Below are 18275 nucleotides of genomic sequence, written 5' to 3'. Positions count from 1 at the left end.
TCAGAATGAGCCTGCACAGCTCATAACATCACCTAAGCTCTGATGTCATATCACTATCAGTGCACCGAACATTTACAACATACCAAGAAAGTATATTTTCAGCATATAGCAATTAGATGCTTGGCTATACGTTTCAGAAGTGCCAGTTCTATGTGCATCCATTGTCAAGGTTATTCGGTTGTTGCTGAGTGAAAAATCTGTTTATTGGTGCGCTTACAAGTGTTGGGTCTTATTTTTAAAAGAAAACCAATTTATAATGTTCATATCTCAATATTTGGGTTATTTTTACTTGTATCATTGGTATTTTATCTTTTGTCTTTGATAGTGACCTTGGAGCTAGGCTTAGAAGGCTTAGATTTTTATCAGTTGTTGATTTCACTGTACACACACACAAATCAATGAAAAATATTTCCATCAATGATAATCACATTTTACAGGTCGGCACAGTAAGAAAAATGTTGCTTGCAAACTTTTGAGTCCCACCTTAAGGTGTATAAAATGTGTTGTAACGCTGCTATTAGTGGAGCTGGAGCAGAGGCACCATTTAAGTTGGGTGAAGAGGGCTGGGGGGAACCACCCCCTCCCGCTGGCCTCTGTGCTTTATCATGTGTTAATTTTAGGAATAGGGAGGCACCAGTGTGAGGACACTGCCAGGGTGGGTGTAGGAGCCTCCCCCATAATTTTGAACAACAGTAAACATTTAAATTGATAAAAATTGAAAAAAAAAGCTTAAAAATAAACATCGATATTATACAAAGTTATTAAAAAAATCAAATTCTGCCAAGTCTACTTAACAACAATGAAGTTTTCTGTTGGTGAATATTTAAACCATAGGGAACAGAATAAAGAGTTAAATTATGACAAATTAAATTCAGTAAAGACAAGTGCAAAGTACTACACTTAGGAAGGACAGATCAAATGCCCAAATACAAAATGGGGAATAACTGGCTAGGCAGTAATATTGCAGGAAAAAAAATAATTGGTCCTGTCTCAGTGTCAAGGGTTGGGTGAGATGGACTAGATTATCTCTTTAGCCCCTTCCAACCTTACATTTCTATGAGTATTTGTACTTTGTTAGATAAAACATAGGTGATACCACGTGAAGCAAAGTATCTAGAATGACTCACTTCTCTATACTGTAAGGCCTAGTGTACACATACAATTTAGTCTGACATAGGTACAGCACTCAGGGGTGTGAAGCCCACACCCGAGTGCCATAGCTATACCAATCTTACCCCTGGTGTACGGGCAGCTAGGTTGACAGACAAATGCTTCTGTTGACCTAGCTACTGTCGTTTGGGTAGATGGTGTTCCTGCAGTGACAGAAAACCCCCTTTCATTGCTATAGGCTTTGTCTACACCAGGGGTCGGCAACCTTTCAGAAGTGGTGTGCCGAGTCTTCATTTATTCACTCTAATTTAAGGTTTCGCGTGCCAGCAATACATTTTAATGTTTTTAGAAGGTCTCTTTCTATAAGTCTATAATATATAACTAAACTATTGTTGTATGTAAAGTAAATAAGGTTTTTAAAATGTTTAAGAAGCTTCATTTAAAATTAAATTAAAATGCAGAGTCCCCTGGGCCGGTGGCCAGGACCTGGGCAGTGTGAGTGCCACTGAAAATCAGCTCGCATGCCGCCTTCGGCACCCATGCCATAGGTTGCCTACCCCTGGTCTACACTACAGGTTTATGGCAGCATAACTATAGTACTGAACCTATGCCACTATGGCCCCCACAGCATAGATTTGGTCTAACAAAGCTACCCTGTTTATAAACTTAAAAAGCCATAAAAACAATAGCATCCTATGAAGTCTTTAGAAAATGCACAGCTTGAAACAAAAACGCACACATTAAATCCAAAGATCAAGATAAGGCCCTTTATGATCTAGTTAAATACTAGAAGGATCTTGAATAAGGTTAAAACTATTATCTGGATTAGCCAGCTCATTGAGGTGAGTTTGGTCTGCCCTGTATTGTACAGTATTTGTGTTTTTTTATGCAAGTGATCATTCTGGCAAGTGATCATTTTAGGCAAGGATTCTGTTGTGTGTTTGGCACACATTATTATAAAGTGCTGAAGATGATGGTGGTACTATACAAACATTTTAAGGAAGAAATCTTAATGGTTAGGAAACATCTTTAGAGTTCTGTTACAGGATCTGAATAAGAGCGTAGGTAGTTAGTGTAACAGTTTGTAGTTGGATAAAAAGTTTCTTCTGAAATCTCTGGTGTTCATCAGCTAGATATTAAGCCTCAATGCATCTGAGTGTTTAGATATCATTCTAACTTTACAGATGGGGAAAATGAGGCATGGAAAGGTTTAGTGATTTGTCTACAGACATGCATTAGCAAAATTTAGGAATAAAATATGAGGCCTAACTTTTACTTCCCTGATCTGACCACTGGATAACACTTCTCTTCACTTAACCTATTTTGGTGAAGGACATATTAATGTAAGGTGTAACAAGATCCAAGGGCTATAAGTTGAAGCCACACAATTCAAACTGGAAATAAGGCATAATTATTTTTTTTTTTTTAAACAGTGAGGATAGTTAACCACTGGAACAATCTCCACATGTCGTGGTAGATTCTCCGTCACTACCAATTTTTAAATCAAGATTGGAATAAAAAAAAAAAAAATAAAAAATGCTCTTGTTCAAAATGAATTTTGACATGTTCTGGGGCCTGTGTTATACAGGGGGTCAGACTAGATTATTAGAACGGTCCCTTCTGGCCTTGGGGTCTATGAAACATACAGACTTAGCAGAAGCACAGGAGTTTTAGTCAGTACAGAGATCACGATTGTATAAATAGTTCTTGAATGGATGTATAGCATTCAGATAGGGTTGACTGGTTTGTTATTTTTGTGCAATGTCTTTACAGGCTGCATATTAACACAAGCAAACCTATCCCCAAAATATCAAGTAAATGCACATTTTGTATTCATGAAGGCCTAAAATAAATAGAAGAGTGCGTGTTTAAACACCATCGTAAACCAAAATAACATTGTATTTTTACCATAAGATAATGTCCATGTTAGTCTTCAAATGATCCCAAATATTTGTTTGGGGCAAATTCTGTAGCTTTTTAAAAAAAATTTTTTTTTAAAGTTTTGTTAATTTATATTCTTAATTTAGATTTAAAACATTGTTTTGATATAAACATTTGGATATTTTCTAGGATCACTTATTATCCTTGATAAAATACTTTTTCACAACGGAATTCTTCAGTTACAATCCTCATGATAATTTCTTCCACTGATACAGCTTGATCAGTTCTGGGTGGACAGCGATACTGTGAACTGTTGCTCTATGTATGTTCTTTTCCAAAAAGCAAATCATACATTTGGGCACAGTCAGATTCATTGTATTCTGTCATCACTGAAACCCTATATTACATGAGCCAGTCAATGGTATCAGTGATTAATACTGTCCACTCTTCCACTCCTAAAAGGTATAGTCTCTTTTTAGCATGTATATCTATCAAGAGGTGCATACAGTATATCCCACTGGATACCAAAGTGTGAACTAGCAAACTTGTTAAACCTAATTTTTGATAATGAATCCTTAAATACAGTATTGAAGTCAAATACAAGCAAAACAATCTTTTTTAAAATCTGAAATAAACAGTCTGTATTCTAAAACACAAAATATCTGTACCAATTAAATACAGTATGGCAGAAATAGAATATAAATTACAGTTCTTTACAGTAAATAGTAAAACACTAGAGTCAGCTTAATATACACAAAATCAAAGGAATAACAGCAGCTTTTCAGTAAGGTCCCAGGTATCTCACTCATTCACTTGGCTAAGAAATAAAGAAAAACAGGTACAGCAGACCATTCATTTCACTCATTTTTACCACTTGTTACTTTACAAATATCCAGGACATTGTACAGGCATCTACAATATCTACATGTGGAACAGCTTTCTCAAGAACTCACAAGCACTGTACATAAATCCCTCCATCATTTCCATTATTAAAATAGACTTTACAGATTACAATTATTTTAGAAAAAAGAACAGGAGTACTTGTGGCACCTTAGAGACTAACAAATTTATTAGAGCATAAGCTTTCGTGGGCTACAGCCCACTTCTTCGGATGCATATGCTGTAGCCCATGAAAGCTTATGCTCTAATAAATTTGTTAGTCTCTAAGGTGCCACAAGTACTCCTGTTCTTTTTGCGGATACAGACTAACACGGCTGCTACTCTGAAACCAATTATTTTAGAATGTTCCATTTTAGCTTGATCATAACCAGCAAATAACAGTGCAAGGTTTGCAGTCGTGATCCATTACTGCTGCTTTGTTTCCCCATTTGCCTAAAAGCCATTTTTAAAGGAAATGTTGTCCTCACTTCCTTGCAGTAATACTGTTTCTGCAATCAAACTGCCTGGCTTGGGTTAGCATACGAAATTCCAAACATACAGGCTCGGCATTGATAGTATTTGCAATACAATGCCAAATCACCACAGTGGCAGGCCTCTAGGAAGACAAAAATATATATATATGAAGCAGTCAGATATTTCAGTGTACTTAAACACAGGACATAAGGCAGCATGGTGCCCAGTGACTAAAAGAAACATGGCACCAAGCTAATAGTTAAAACAAACGTTTACAATAAAAACAAGATATAAACAGCAAATGTGTCAGTCTAATACAAGTTCTTTGGTAATTAAGAACAGCATAGTGTAGCTTTTTCAAATATGGTTTTACATCCTTTTCCCCCAAAATAAAATATTTTCTTTTTGTTGTTGTTTAAAATACATCTCCCAAGTTGCTGTATAACAAATAGTCCAGTACCTCATAAGTATCTACAAAACAGCTTTAACTGTATTTTAGTGTGCAGCCATATCTGCCTATTGGCAGACTAACTATAGATACACATTAATATATATATATAATATATATATATTATTTATAAAAAATTAGAGAATTAAGTCCATGACTCTACAGAGTGCACATTCAGTATGGACAGATGAACTGTACAACGACTTTTAAAATCCATAAAGGTTTCTACACTTTGATGTGTGTAGCAAGTGCAAAAATACTACGGCTTATTTAATCCAAGACTTCCTGTTCTCTTGTTTCCTAGAAAAAGCAGAAGCCGCTGCATCTCCTGATTGACAGAGGGGTGCTTCTCCTGCTTTAGAAGAGGATGATGACCCCTGAAGTACAGAACTTTTTCGCTTCTCTAAACTTGAGGATGCCTGAGATTGTGAAGTGCTACTGCATCTTTTTGTTGAAGCTGGTGCTTTACTGAGGCGCCCGGGACGAACAAACAAACCATGTCGTGGCTTGCAGTGGAAGTACTCTCTACCTTTTACCGTTCCATCATGTTTCCCTTAAATGAAAATAAATATATGGCATTAATTTTCAATACTTAGCCATCATGTGCAGTTACAGTATGTATATGTGGTGATTATCCTGAAAATACTCTGCGTACTCAAGCTTAAAGCTCTTAGTGGTGAGAGCAAAAGTACGTAACACATGAGTGGTGAAGCATTCTGAGCAATGACAACTCCCCGCACTAACTCTTAGGTACCATTTATTCCCTTTACAAAAACAAATGTCGTTTCAACATCAGAATTGAATATTTAAAAAATAAAAATTCAGTTTGTTGTTCAAAAAGGTTCCAACACCAGTCCAAAATCTGGCTTCTTAATTTTTCTAAAAACCCACTAACTTCAAAAGTCTGTACGTGATTTCTATAAAAAGCTTTTACTCAAATGGCATTGGTTCCCTTTCTGCTCCAATGTTCTCATCAAAATGGAAGTTGTACTGATAAAATCAAGCTAAAGAAGAGTTTTAAAATAGTACTTTAAACACTTCTCTTTACTATTTTTCTCATGAAAAGTGATCTCTGGCAAAGATAACAGACAGCAGCGGAAACAAACATTTGAACTCTTCAGCTGCTGGTTCCTATAGTCAATGGAGGTGAATGCTGAATTGGCAACACAAGGTTATTTCAAATGCTGACAGTTTTAAAAGGTTTAAGTTACCTTAACTTCGCCCAACTACAAAAACATGGTGTCAAGTATCAGGGGGTAGCCGTGTTAGTCTGTATCTACAAAAACAACAAGGAGTCTGGTGGCACCTTAAAGACTAACAGATTTATTTGGGCATAAGTTTTCGTGGGTAAAAACCTCACTTGCATCCGAAGAAGTGAGGTTTTTACCCACGAAAGCTTATGCCCAAATAAATCTGTTAGTCTTTAAGGTGCCACCAGACTCCTTGTTGTTTTTACAAAAACATGGGAACAAAGGGGAACCAATGGCAGCTTGTATGACCTGAAGTATGAAAATACTTTGCATAAAGCAAGTAGAACATAGTTCTTTGTTTAAAACAACCGTGAAAACAAAAGCATTTAAAAATTAGCGCTTCAAAAACAACTGTAAACTTAAACAGTAATATACTACACTAAGAAAGATAAGTATATAAAATAGCCCCGCTTCCTGACTGGTTTGGTATTTCCCAACACTATAGTTACTCCTGGGGTAATTCTGCACCACTTCAGAATTCATGTCCCCACCCAGAAAATACATTCTGCCAGAGAGGCACTGCAATTATGCCTTTTGCCCAACAGAGGCTGCTGTGGCACCAGAACAGAGGGCAGCTGGCTCACCTGGTCTAGCAGCCAGCAGCTGACAGGGAGGAGGAGAGGCCGCATTCCTCACAGTGCCCTGCCTGCAGGGCCAGGTGAGGAGGCACAGGATATGGAGGGAAGGACAGACAGAGCAGGGCAGACAGGGCTTCTGGGGGGGAGGGGAGCACACATAGACTGGGGTTCAGAAGGGCTAGTGAGGGGGGACAGACTGGGGTGGGGGCTGAATGGGAGTGAGGGTGCAGGGACATATGGGGACAGGGCAGATGTGCCTGATTGAATGGGAGAGGCTGGGAGTCAGCCAGGGTCTGCATAGGAGAGACTCCCCAACTCCCTAACAATCCCCCCCTCCCCCACAAAAAACCTATTCCATACTTCTGCCACCCACACCCAACAACCCTCCAGGTTCACTGGGCTCCTGCCCACCAATTACTTCCCTTTCCCTCAGCTCCTCCGTTACCCTTGACTCCCTCAAGCCTTTGCACTGCTTCTGAGGGATGTGGGAAATACGTTTCTGTATTGTAGTTTAAATGAATTATTACTCAAAGTTCTGTATTAATATGCCTAGTCAGAAATCTATTTGTCAAAAAACATTTCTTGAATCTTTTTGTTATCTGTATTGTTACAGACATACTTGCTGACAGGTATTGTGAAATAAATAATTGAAACTGGTGTGATTATACTGTGTTATTTTGACAAATAAAATATGCAGAATTTTAAAATGCAGGTTTTTCAATTTTTAAGTGCGGAATTCCCCGAGGAGTATATAGTATGCGAATATACACTGTAACCTTACATTATGTCACAAGATTGTATTTATAACCCACAGTACCTTATTTGTGGTTACTTACCCAACTGAACACTTAGTTCAACTCCAACCCAGATTCCAGCTGAAAAATCCACTGGTCCAATATATCTCACTGTGCCTGTCTTATTACTTCCTACACACACTTGTTCTCCCACTGCCACCCAGCTAGGCAACGTGTGGGCTTGGTCTGCAGAAGCACCATCTTCAGAGTCAGAAACATCTAAATGGTTCTTTGTAATAAAATCATTAAGGGAAGAATCAGGATATGTCTGACAGTATGAAGTCTCTTTTACTAATACAGAAAACTGAGGGTTTTCAATGGCATTTGACAGCTGGTAACCCACAGCCACAGATTCCAGCTGGCCTAAGCGAATGCCCTCTTTGTAAGTGTTTTGTGATAAATCCGAGGCACTGTCCACCCCAGCAGTTGGTATTTCTTTCCTTCCATTAGAGGAATCAGTGGAACATAACTTTGGATCTACTGACTGGTCAAAGTCCTTTCCATCTTCAACACCCATGAACTCTGTAAATGAATGATCTTCGAGAACATCTGAAGTGTGCTCAATTGTTGCTTCCCGGGATGAAAACTCAATTTTGTCTCGCATGTTTTTGCTAATTGAGGAATCTAAACCTGAACAAGAGCCAGCTCTATGTAACATCTCAGAGTTTTTGTCAGTGGTATTTAGGGATGGTGGAATCTCTTTTGCTAAGGCACTGTTTTCTTTGAGTGGTGACACGTGTATCTTATCTTTAGCTAAGCCCCTTTCTGGAAATTCCTTGTTCAAAGATCTCAAATCATATGCAAGACATGGTCCTGAATGATCACTGGAGTCCAAATCCTTCATCTGATTGGCTAGCTGGTCTGTGCTATCACTACAGGGAACAAGCATGTCAGACAGTGTAGCATTAGAGGCACTGTGCGAAAAGTAGCCACTAGTAATACTGCTAGTGGTGGGGCTGCGAGATACCTCTTTCTCAAGGACACGAGAATTCATGAAGTCTGTTTTAGTGGAAAACCATTCTCTGTTCTCCAGACTAGCATTGTAAACACTGAAGTCAGCAAACTCCTCAGGTACATAAGGCCGAAAATTATGAAAACCCTGTGAGCTTATCAGTTTCTTATTAATGGCCTCCAACTCACTGTCCTCTTCATCAGAGTCCTGCAAAAATTAGACATAGTTACATAGGGTTAGCTCTTTATGAAACATTTTCTAGATTAAAGTTTCAAAAAAATTCTCTTAGTTAATTTAAGTACTATCCCACAACTTATATTGTGCGATATTCCAAATTAATTTGTCTCCTAAATATCAAAAGAGTGAAGAAAAATAATTTTACATCCTTTAAACAAAGAATGAGTCACCTCTGAACAGCAATTAATGCCTGAGTAACTAAAAGAGAAAAAGAAGCCACTGAAAGTGCTGCCCTATCAATATTTTCTAAGCTGCTCATTTTAATGAAATTCAAGCGTCCAAAATATTTTTACCTCTGAATTTATATGTAAATAGACCAAACAAGTGTCACTTAATGAGTCGTGTTCTGAGTCACTTATTGAGTACAAAATAGGTTTTTGTCAAATCTCATTCCTGGAAACCATATAATATGTTGCAGTTCTTTTCATGACATAGACCAATTATGAATGCATTCCTTTTAGAGAGTAATCTTTTTATGGTAACTTCATCACATAAGATATATTTTTAAAGTTTTTATAAGACTTTTCTACATGGCGAGTTAGTGCGCAGCAACCCAGGACATGAATGCAAAGTACACCAGCTTGTCTTGTACTAAGTTGCTACATGAACACAGTATGAGTCCTATAGTGCAGCTTAATGTGCTTTCTGAGACTCTTTTAGAACCTCCTTTCCTGCACCTCCCACCATATAAAAATGCTTACATGCTCAAAATATAAAAGTAAACTCTTAGATGGGAGAAAATTCAGAAAATCTCAAAGTACTTTGGTTTTGGAATTATGGAAATATCTTAAATATTTTACTATTTCTGCTTTTGAAATTATTTTAAACTCAGTCATAAATCTTCATCACACAAAGAAAAAAGGCAAATCAACATACATTTTTTCACAGTTTTAGTTGTTGTACTATATTTTTCTTAAGTGCCAATGCATACTTTTTGTGCAAGTGGTATTTGATAGAGAAAAGCATGGGTCAGTTACCAAGAAACACAGGACTTCAGTTTAAATTTTAGAAATACAGTTTTAAAAAAATAACACATTTGTTTCAGCACGTAACACTAACCTATCTACTGTAATAGTCGTGGTCTAGCACTGCAGAACATAAGCAACACCCCTCATGGTGTATAGCATTCATTTCTCTAACTAGAATACTGACATTTTAAAGAGCCATATTGTAAAATACAAGAGTGCTCATTATGCAAAGATATCTAACAATGTTCCTACAGTACTACTTCTACTACACTAGGTCCATTTTAAAATATTTAAATATTTTAAAATGGCACCCTCTACCCACATAATTTGTCATCCTTACACAACTGACTTCCTCAATTATAACATAGTTAAGGTACACAAAAAGAGGCCTGAAATGATTCCCTGATCCAGCCAAACACTTAAGCACATGCTCCTAAGATGTTCTAATTTATGGCAGGGCTACAAGAGTGACCTGTGACTGGCTCCCTGATTTCCCATCCCTTGCCTCAAGCAGATTCAATAGAGGAGAGAATCTGGGCCAAAATGTTTGCTTTTTTAATTATTTTATGTTTATTGATTGGATTTTTTCACTATAGTTATCACCATAGCATCCAAATGTCTGAAACATTAATGACTTCATCCTCAATGCCAGTGTGAGGCAGGGATGTATTATAAAACCCATTTTAAAAATAGGGAAAATGAGGCAGTAGACTAGAGCGATTTGCCCCAGGTAATACAGGATGCCTGTGGTAGAGCTAGGAAGATAACCCAGGTCTTCCTAGTCCCACTCAGATGCCTTGACCAAAATAGACCATCCGACCTTTCCTTCAGTTTTCACTTGAGTGTTTAATGTTTTTTTTTACAATTCTGCACTCTGAGAGCTCAGAAATTTTTTTTAAAACATGATTTATTTTAAGTATTTATACTGTGCCCATCACTGTAGTATCTAAGCACTAAATGTGGTACAAGTAGTACTAGTACTGATGCCACTTATAGCCTGTTTGAAATAAATTTTTAAATAAAGCTATGAAACTTTAGAAAAAGCATACAGAGCAACCAGTTTGTTCATTTTGTTAATTTCAGAAAGAAGCAATTCTCTAAAATGTCCTCTAAGGCACATATTTAGAAGGCCACACTTATGTATATTTGATTAAGTGGTCTCTCTCAACCACAAGAGAGTTTTCACAGCGAGTTTTTAGAAACTTCCTACATAGTTTGATCCTTAATAATGATGAACATTATTCACCATGATGCTTTTTTGTAGCTCGACTTTCCTTAACATTTTAGCCTGTCACCTGTGTAGTGCTCAACAAATATAGAAAACCAATTGTATGAGTAACTCAAATAATGTTATTACCAATGGAGAACTGGATCCTGGGTTGAATAAATTCTGCAAGTCATACTAAACTTTCACTGATGGGGAAAAATGTTTGAATGCTTTAAGGCAGGTGGTCCTACTGGTTTGGGTATGCCTGAGCTGAGTATAAAAGCTAAGCAGATTTCAGCTCTGTTAGTATTTGGTCAGGTGATTATTTGTTGTTTCTTTGTAACAGCATTAGCTACTCTTAACGATTTCATATGTATACATTTCAATGAGGATTTTATTTTAAATATTTTACTTATTGATGTTTGGTCTGGAGGCTGGTGGCAGTGCTACACAGTGTCACGTGAGAGATGTGGGACTGATTTCTGCTCCTATAATCTTGTTGTTCGGGGTGAAATCCTGACCCTACCAAAGTCAATAGCAAAATCCTTATTGACTTCAATGAGACCAGGATTTCACTCCATGCCTTAAATAGACAAAACTACAAAAAGCCACTCTACTTCCACGGGTTGAGAAGTTGTCACCTCTTATAATCTAAGCAAAATTAGGCCTGGCCACAATTGGATAATACCCCTCCCATGAACAAGCATAGTGTGTAAAACATGTCTGTTTTGTGCATCACAGATTATCTGATATTTAATCTCCTATGAAACTTTTTTCAGTAGCTCTGCTTGCATTCCCCCGCTACACTTTTTATTTAATATATTTTCCTGTTAATGTTCTTTCCTTTAGAAGAAATTTATTAGGAACTTCAGAACTAAAATTCTAACAGCATCTTTTACTCAGCTTCCTTACAACACTTATGTGTAATGTTCTTTCCTTACATGATCACACATTATGCTGTATAGACAGTATTGAAAAATGTTACATGTGTACATTTAAGAGTGGAAGAAAGTGCAGATATTACAAATCATTAGTATACAGTTCAATTTATTTTTAGTCTTATTAGAGAAGTACTTTAAGAGCATAAAATATTTCTCCTTCATACTTTATGAGCATCTATGGTTACAGAAAAGACAGTTACCTTTTCCATAACTGGTATTCTTTGAGATGTGTTACTCATTTTCATTGAACAATAGGTGTGCATGCTCGCCACGTGCACTGGTGCCAGAAGTTTTTCCCCTAGCAGCACCCGTGGGGGAGCGCCCCTAAGGACCCCTGGAGTGGTGCCTCTATGGCGTGGTATAAGGGGTGCTGCTGCACGATCCCCCCACCCTCAGTTTCTTCTTGCCAGACAACTCCGACAGAGGGGAAGGAAGACGGGATGTGGAATGGACATGAGCAACACATCTCGAAGAACACCAGTTACGGAAAAGGTAACTATCTTTTCTTCTTCGAGTGATTGCTCATGTGCATTCCACAATAGGCGATTCCAAGCTATATCTGTTGGAGGTGGGTAGGAGTTCACAGACTTTCGGGACGGAGCCGTACCCTGCCGAACCTGGTGTCTTCCCTGGTTCGGGAGACGCTCGCATAATGCAAGGTGAACGTGTGAACAGAAGACCATGTGGCAGCCCTGCAAATGTCCTGAATGGGGACATGGGCTAAAAAGGCAGCCGATGAGGCTTGCACCCTAGTCGAGTGTGCCCTCACAATTGATGGTGGGGAGATTCCCGCCAGATCTTAACAGGTACGGATACACGAGGTGATCCAGTTGGAGAGCTGCTGAGTGGAGATCGGCCGACCCCTCATGCATTCAGCCGAGGCGATGAACAGCTGCGAAGACTTCCTGAATGGCTTAGTCCGCTCCAGGTAAAAGGCCAGAGCCCGTCTCACATCCAGCATGTGGAGGCGGCGCTCCTCACTGGACGCATTGGGCTTGGGGCAGAGAACCAGCAGGAAGATGTCCTGACCCATTTGGTAGGCGGAGACCACCTTAGGGAGGAACGAAGGGTGTGGGCGGAGCTGGACCTTATCCTTATGGAACACCGGGTACGGGGGCTCGGAGGTCAGGGCCCTGAGTTCTGAGACCCGCCTAGCTGACGTGATTGCCACCAGGAAGGCTACCTTCCATGAGAGGTGCAATCAGGAGCATGTAGCTAGCGGCTCAAAAGGGGAACCTGTCAACCAGGCCAGCACCAAGTTTAGGTCCTACTGCGGGACTGGGGGCCTAACGTACGGGAAGAGATGATCCAATCCCTTAAGGAATCGGCCAGTCATGGCATGGGAGAATACCATGTGCCCCTGCACTGGCGGGTGGAAGGCCGAGATGGCCGCCAAGTGCACCTTGATGGATGAGGGTGCAAGGCCCTGGGCCCTAAGGTGAAGAAGGTAGTCTAAAATGAGTTGGATCAGAGCAGCCACGGGCAAAATGGCCCGCTCAGCTGCCCACTGGGAAAATCGAGACCACTTCGCCAAGTAGGCTCGGCGCGTGGAGGGTTGCCTGCTTTCCAAGAGGACGCGCTGAACCCCTGCTGAGTAAGTCCTTTCCTCCCGGCCTAACCATTGTTGCCTGGGCCACACCAGGGCAATCAGGAGGACCCAGGCCCTGTCCATTTTTATCTTCTCCAAGACCTTGCCAATCAGCGGGATCAGGTGGAAGGCATAGAGAAGCTGGCCCGACCAGGATAGGAGGAAGGCATTGGAGATGACACCCACTCCCAATCCCCATCTCCCCGAGCAGAAACGGGGACACCGGCGGTTCTGCTGAGTCGCGAACAGGTCCCTTGGGGGAATTCCCCACTTTTGGAAAATCCTGTGCACCACCTCTGGGTGTAGTGACTACTCGTGCTGAGAAGAGAAGTCTCGGCTCAGGCGATCTGCCCGTGAGTTCTGGGCACCCGGTAAGTGGCGGGCCTGTAGGCAAATGTTGTGGGCTATACAGAAGTCTCACAGCCCGAGGGCTTCGTGGCAGAGGGCAGAGGAGCGGGCCCTGCCTTGCCTGTTGATGTAAAACATCGAGGCCGTGTTGTCTGTGAGAATCCTGCCCACTCTGCCCTCCAGGTGCGAGCGGAAGGCCACACATGCCAGCCGGACCGCCCTGAGTTCCTTGACATTTATATATAGGGCAAGGTCCTGCGCAGACCACAGATCTTTGGTCTGAACGTTCCCCACATGAGCTTCCTGCCCCAGGTCCAATGTGTCAGTCACCAGCTCCACCGATGGGGGCTTGCCTCTGAAAGGGACCCCATGGAGCATGTTCCCCGGGGAGGACCACCATTGTAGGGAGGCGATCACCGGCTCGGGCACAGTGAGGACTTTGTCCATCCTGTCTCTGGACTGGGAGAACACTGAGGCCAGCCAGAGCTGGAGGGGCCACATCCTGAGTCTGGTGTGGGGAACCACATATGTGCATGCCGACATGTGACCCAGGAGCTGGAGGCACGCTCTGGCTGTGGTCACGGGGAACCTTGTGACTGTCGATGAGCCCTTTCAGGGTCTCGAATCTGTATGGTGGGAGGGAGGCCCTGGCTGATGTCACATCCAGGACTGCCCCGATAAACTCTATGCGCTGCACCGGGACTAACGTGGACTTGGTGTCATTTACCAACAGGCCCAGAGTGGCACACGTGGACAGGAGGAGCGCCATGTGATTCCGCTCCTGCGACCGGGAGCTGCCCTTGACCAGCCAGTCGTCCAGATAGGGGAAGATCTGAACCCCATGATGTCTGAAGTAGGCCGCCACCACAGACAAGCACTTTGTGAATACCCTGGGAGCAGTGGACAGGCCAAACGGGAGGACCATAAATTGGTAGTGCTCCTGCCCAACCATGAAACGGAGGAAGCGCCTGTGTCCCTCGAATATATGAATGTGGAAGTATGTGTCCTGCAGATCGAGGGCAGCGTACCAGTCCCCGGGGTCCAGGGAGGGGATGATGGAGGCCAGAGAGACCATGCGGAACTTGAGCTTCACCATAATACTGGTTCAGGCCTTGCAGGTCCAGGATGGGCCTGAGCCCCTCTTTGGCCTTCGGGATAAGGAAATAGCAGGAGTAGTACCCCTTGCGTTTGAACTCCGCTGGCACCACTTCCACCGCTCCTAAGCCAAGGAGCCACCCCACCTCCTGCTCGAGCAGAGCCTTGTAAGAGGGGTCCGCCAGGGATGGGGACGGAGAGTGGTTGGGCGGGGTAGAAGTAAACTGGAGGGTGTAGCCCTGGGAGACAGTGTTGAGGACTCAACGGTCCGAAGTCAGACGCGACCACTCCAGGAGAAAAGCACAAAACTGGTTGGAGAAGGGAAACTTTATTGCGGGTGGATCCCTGGTATGAACCGGTAAGTCAGTCGCCCCTGGGCATCCCGTCAAAACTGACATTTCTCTGCCTGTTTGCCCTTGGAGAGCCCAGGCTGGGGGGCAGACCGGGAGTGCCTCTGCGGGCGTTTCTTATAGTCCCGTGACTTTTTATAAGGGGGCTCATATTTAGAGTGGGTGGCCTGGATGGGAGCCTGCTGAGGCTTAAACTTGACCCTGGCCGGCGCCAGAATGTAGAGGCCAAGTGTCTTAAGCATTGTGCGGGAATCCTTCAGGCCATGCAATTTCACATCCATCTGTTCCGCAAAGAGGGCCTTGCCATCGAACGGAAGGTCCTGCAAGGAGTTCTGCACCTCACTGGACAGCCCAGACAGCAGGAGCCACAACACCCTCCTCATGGACACTGTGGAGGCCATAGACCTTGCAGCCGTATCTGCAGATCAGATGCTGCCTGCAGGGTTGCCCTGGCAGCCGCTGTACCCTCCTCCACCAGAGCTTTGAACTCCTTCTTGTCACGCTCCTGGAGGGAGTCCTCGAATTTGGGCAGAGAGCCCCACAAATTGAACGCATACTGACCCAGGTGGGCCTGATGGTTCGCCACCTGTAACTGAAAACCCGAAGATGAATAAACCTTTCTCCCAAATAAGTCCAGCCTCCTTGAGTCTATTTTTCGGAGTAGGGACTGGTTTGCCCTGCATCCCCCTGTGGTTGACCGACTTGACCACCAGGGAGTTGGAGGCAGGGTGGGTGTACAGGTATTCATGCCCGTTGGTGGGCACAAAGTACTTCCGTTCCGCTCTCTTAGAGATGGAGGGCAAGGAAGCTGGGGTTTGCCACAAGGCATTTGAAATTTTTGCCACCCCTTCGTGGAGTGGGGGAGGGCCACTCTGCCCGGTGCCAAGAGGACGCTGAAGAGGGAATCCGAAGGTTCCTCCACCTCCTCGGCCTGAAGGTTGAGGCTCGATGCCACCCTTTTCAATAGTTGCTGGTGGGCCTTAGAGTCCTCCTGCGGAACAGGGGGAGGAGGGACCATAATCGCCTCATCAGGGGAGGATGAGGATGCAGGTGCGGTACTCTGACCAGTACCAGAGGTCCCACCACTTGGTCGCCTTCTTGGCACGAAACCGAAGATGCACGCCCCATTGACTCCTTTCTGGGAGGCTGGGAAAGGGAGGCCGACGGTCTCTCCGAGGCTCCAGCCACCGAGCGAGCCCCCACCAGGGGCTGCGTCGGGGGCAACGGGGCCCATTGGAACCACGGTGCTGGCCAAGGAGCCCAGTGCCACTGCTGTGGCACCGGCGGAGCAGGCTGTTCAGCCTGACTAGCCTGTCCAATCGACTGACGACTACGAAGGGAGAGCCGGGCTGGCGTACGACCTGCCGCTGTCCCTGGACTGGGAGGAGCGGTGGCGTCGGGAACAGTGCAGACCATGAGACCTTGATCCCGACATGGAGGAGCGGTACCACCAGTAGCAGCTGCTCTGCGATCTGTTCCGGCGGGCGGATCCACGCCGGCGATCGACGCCTGGGACTGTGGGAGCGGTGCCGTGGCAGGGTCCTGGAGCGAGATGGAGAACGGGAATGGCGTTGACACCCGTATTGCGACGGACTATGGTAGCCTCTCGGAGATGAGGACCTCCGGTGCTGTCTGTCCCGGTCTCGACGGGGCCCGCTCCCCTCGCGAGGTCTACGGTCCCTCGAGGCAGAGCGGTGGCTGGAACCCCTGTCAGTCAGAACAACCTGGTGTGGGTCGATGGGGACTGGTGCGGACTGCGCATGGGGCGGTCGCTGAGCGGCGAACAGCATCGGGAACATTCCCTCGACTGCGAACGGTACCGACCAAGCGGCGACTGTGGAGATCCAAGCGGTGGCTTGCCTCTGGACCGGAGAGCCAACGGTGGCGGTGCCCCTGGTACTGGCAGAGACATAACGTCCCAGGCCGCTTGCAGGTCCTATGACGTGGAGGACACCCGGACATCCAGGGAGGCCTGCGCCGAGTGAGCCGGGCTACTACAACCTGAGTCGGAGGCCTGGAGGCCAACAGGGATCAAGAACTGCTCAACGTGGGTCTAGTCTCTCCCCCGGTCTTGCTCCAGTGTCTTGGCGGAGAAGACTTCTTCTTAGCCTTCTTGGCATGTCCCGTGGCCGGGGAGCAGTGCCAACTGGTGGAAGGCACCGAAGGGTCGCCGCGCACCGACACCGCGGTACCCGGTGCCGACTCGGAGCGGCGCACCGGAGTTGGGGTCAACGCCGACTCTATCAGAATGGCTCGGAACCAAATGTCCCTTTCCTTCTTGGTCTGAGGCTTGAAAGATCTGCAAATCTTGCAGCGATCGCTGAGATGGGTTTCCCCCAGACAGTGTAAACAGTCCGCGTGCATCGACATTGGCCGCCTGCAAGTGTCGCACGACTTAAAGCCCGGGGCAGGGGGCACGCCCCGACCCGGGTGCACTAAACTAAACTAACACTAATCTACTAACTATGAATGAACAAGAGTTCAAGAGGAAAGCTGCAGTCAAGCTGGAGCAGAGCAGTTCCAATGCACCTTCACTGGCGGCAAGAAGGAACTGAGGGTGGGGGGAGCGCGCAGCACCCTTTATACCGTGCCATAGAGGCGCCACTCCAGGGGTCGCTCCCCTACGGGTACTGCTAGGGGAAAGACTTCCAGCACCGGTGCACGTGGCGAGCACGCACACCTACTGTGGAATGCACATGAGCAAACATTCGAAGAAGAAAACATAGTTTATAACAGCTGAATAGCACATCACATTGTCTACAATTGTGTGATTATACAGTAAAAGACCCTCCAAATAACGCATACCACCCAAAGGGACAGAGTTAGGGTTATTTTCAAAACATTAAAGGAAAACACTATTTTCCTAGCAAATATTATACGTTTGCTGATAACATATCTAGTTTAATATGAGCTACTGCATAATTTTCCATAGAAAATCTGAATTAGAAACTAGCCTATGTCATCAACAAAATAAGAACCAAAAAGGGAATCCCTGAAGAACATGGTTGGAAAGGAGCACCAGCCAGGTGTCAAGAAAAGCAAAAGAAGCCAGCAGCACCAAAAACAGACTCAAGAGAAATGGTAAGAAGCATGTGGCAGCAGAAATTAAGAAGAAAGAACTGCAAGTAGTTAATAGGGGAGCAGCAATAGCACAGGGATTCAGAGAACGAGAAGT

At 44.0% G+C, this 18275-nt stretch overlaps 1 protein-coding gene across 1 annotated transcript in view; it reads right to left on the bottom strand.

Moving 5' to 3' along the window:
- Positions 1-5058: 5058 nt before the first annotated feature.
- The window catches only part of KIF13A (kinesin family member 13A), a 202971-nt gene continuing 189754 nt past the window's right edge, over positions 5059-18275 (bottom strand). The window contains exons 39-40 of the mRNA XM_065397999.1: positions 7457-8573; positions 5059-5345 (exon numbers count right to left, since the gene is read on the bottom strand). Coding sequence (XP_065254071.1) covers positions 5059-5345; positions 7457-8573 — 1404 coding nt within the window. The remainder of the gene's footprint in view (positions 5346-7456; positions 8574-18275) is intronic.

The sequence above is a fragment of the Emys orbicularis genome, chromosome 2 (assembly GCF_028017835.1).
Source record: "Emys orbicularis isolate rEmyOrb1 chromosome 2, rEmyOrb1.hap1, whole genome shotgun sequence".
In the NCBI taxonomy this organism is placed as follows: domain Eukaryota; kingdom Metazoa; phylum Chordata; order Testudines; family Emydidae; genus Emys; species Emys orbicularis.
This window is presented reverse-complemented; position numbering and strand designations above follow the sequence as displayed.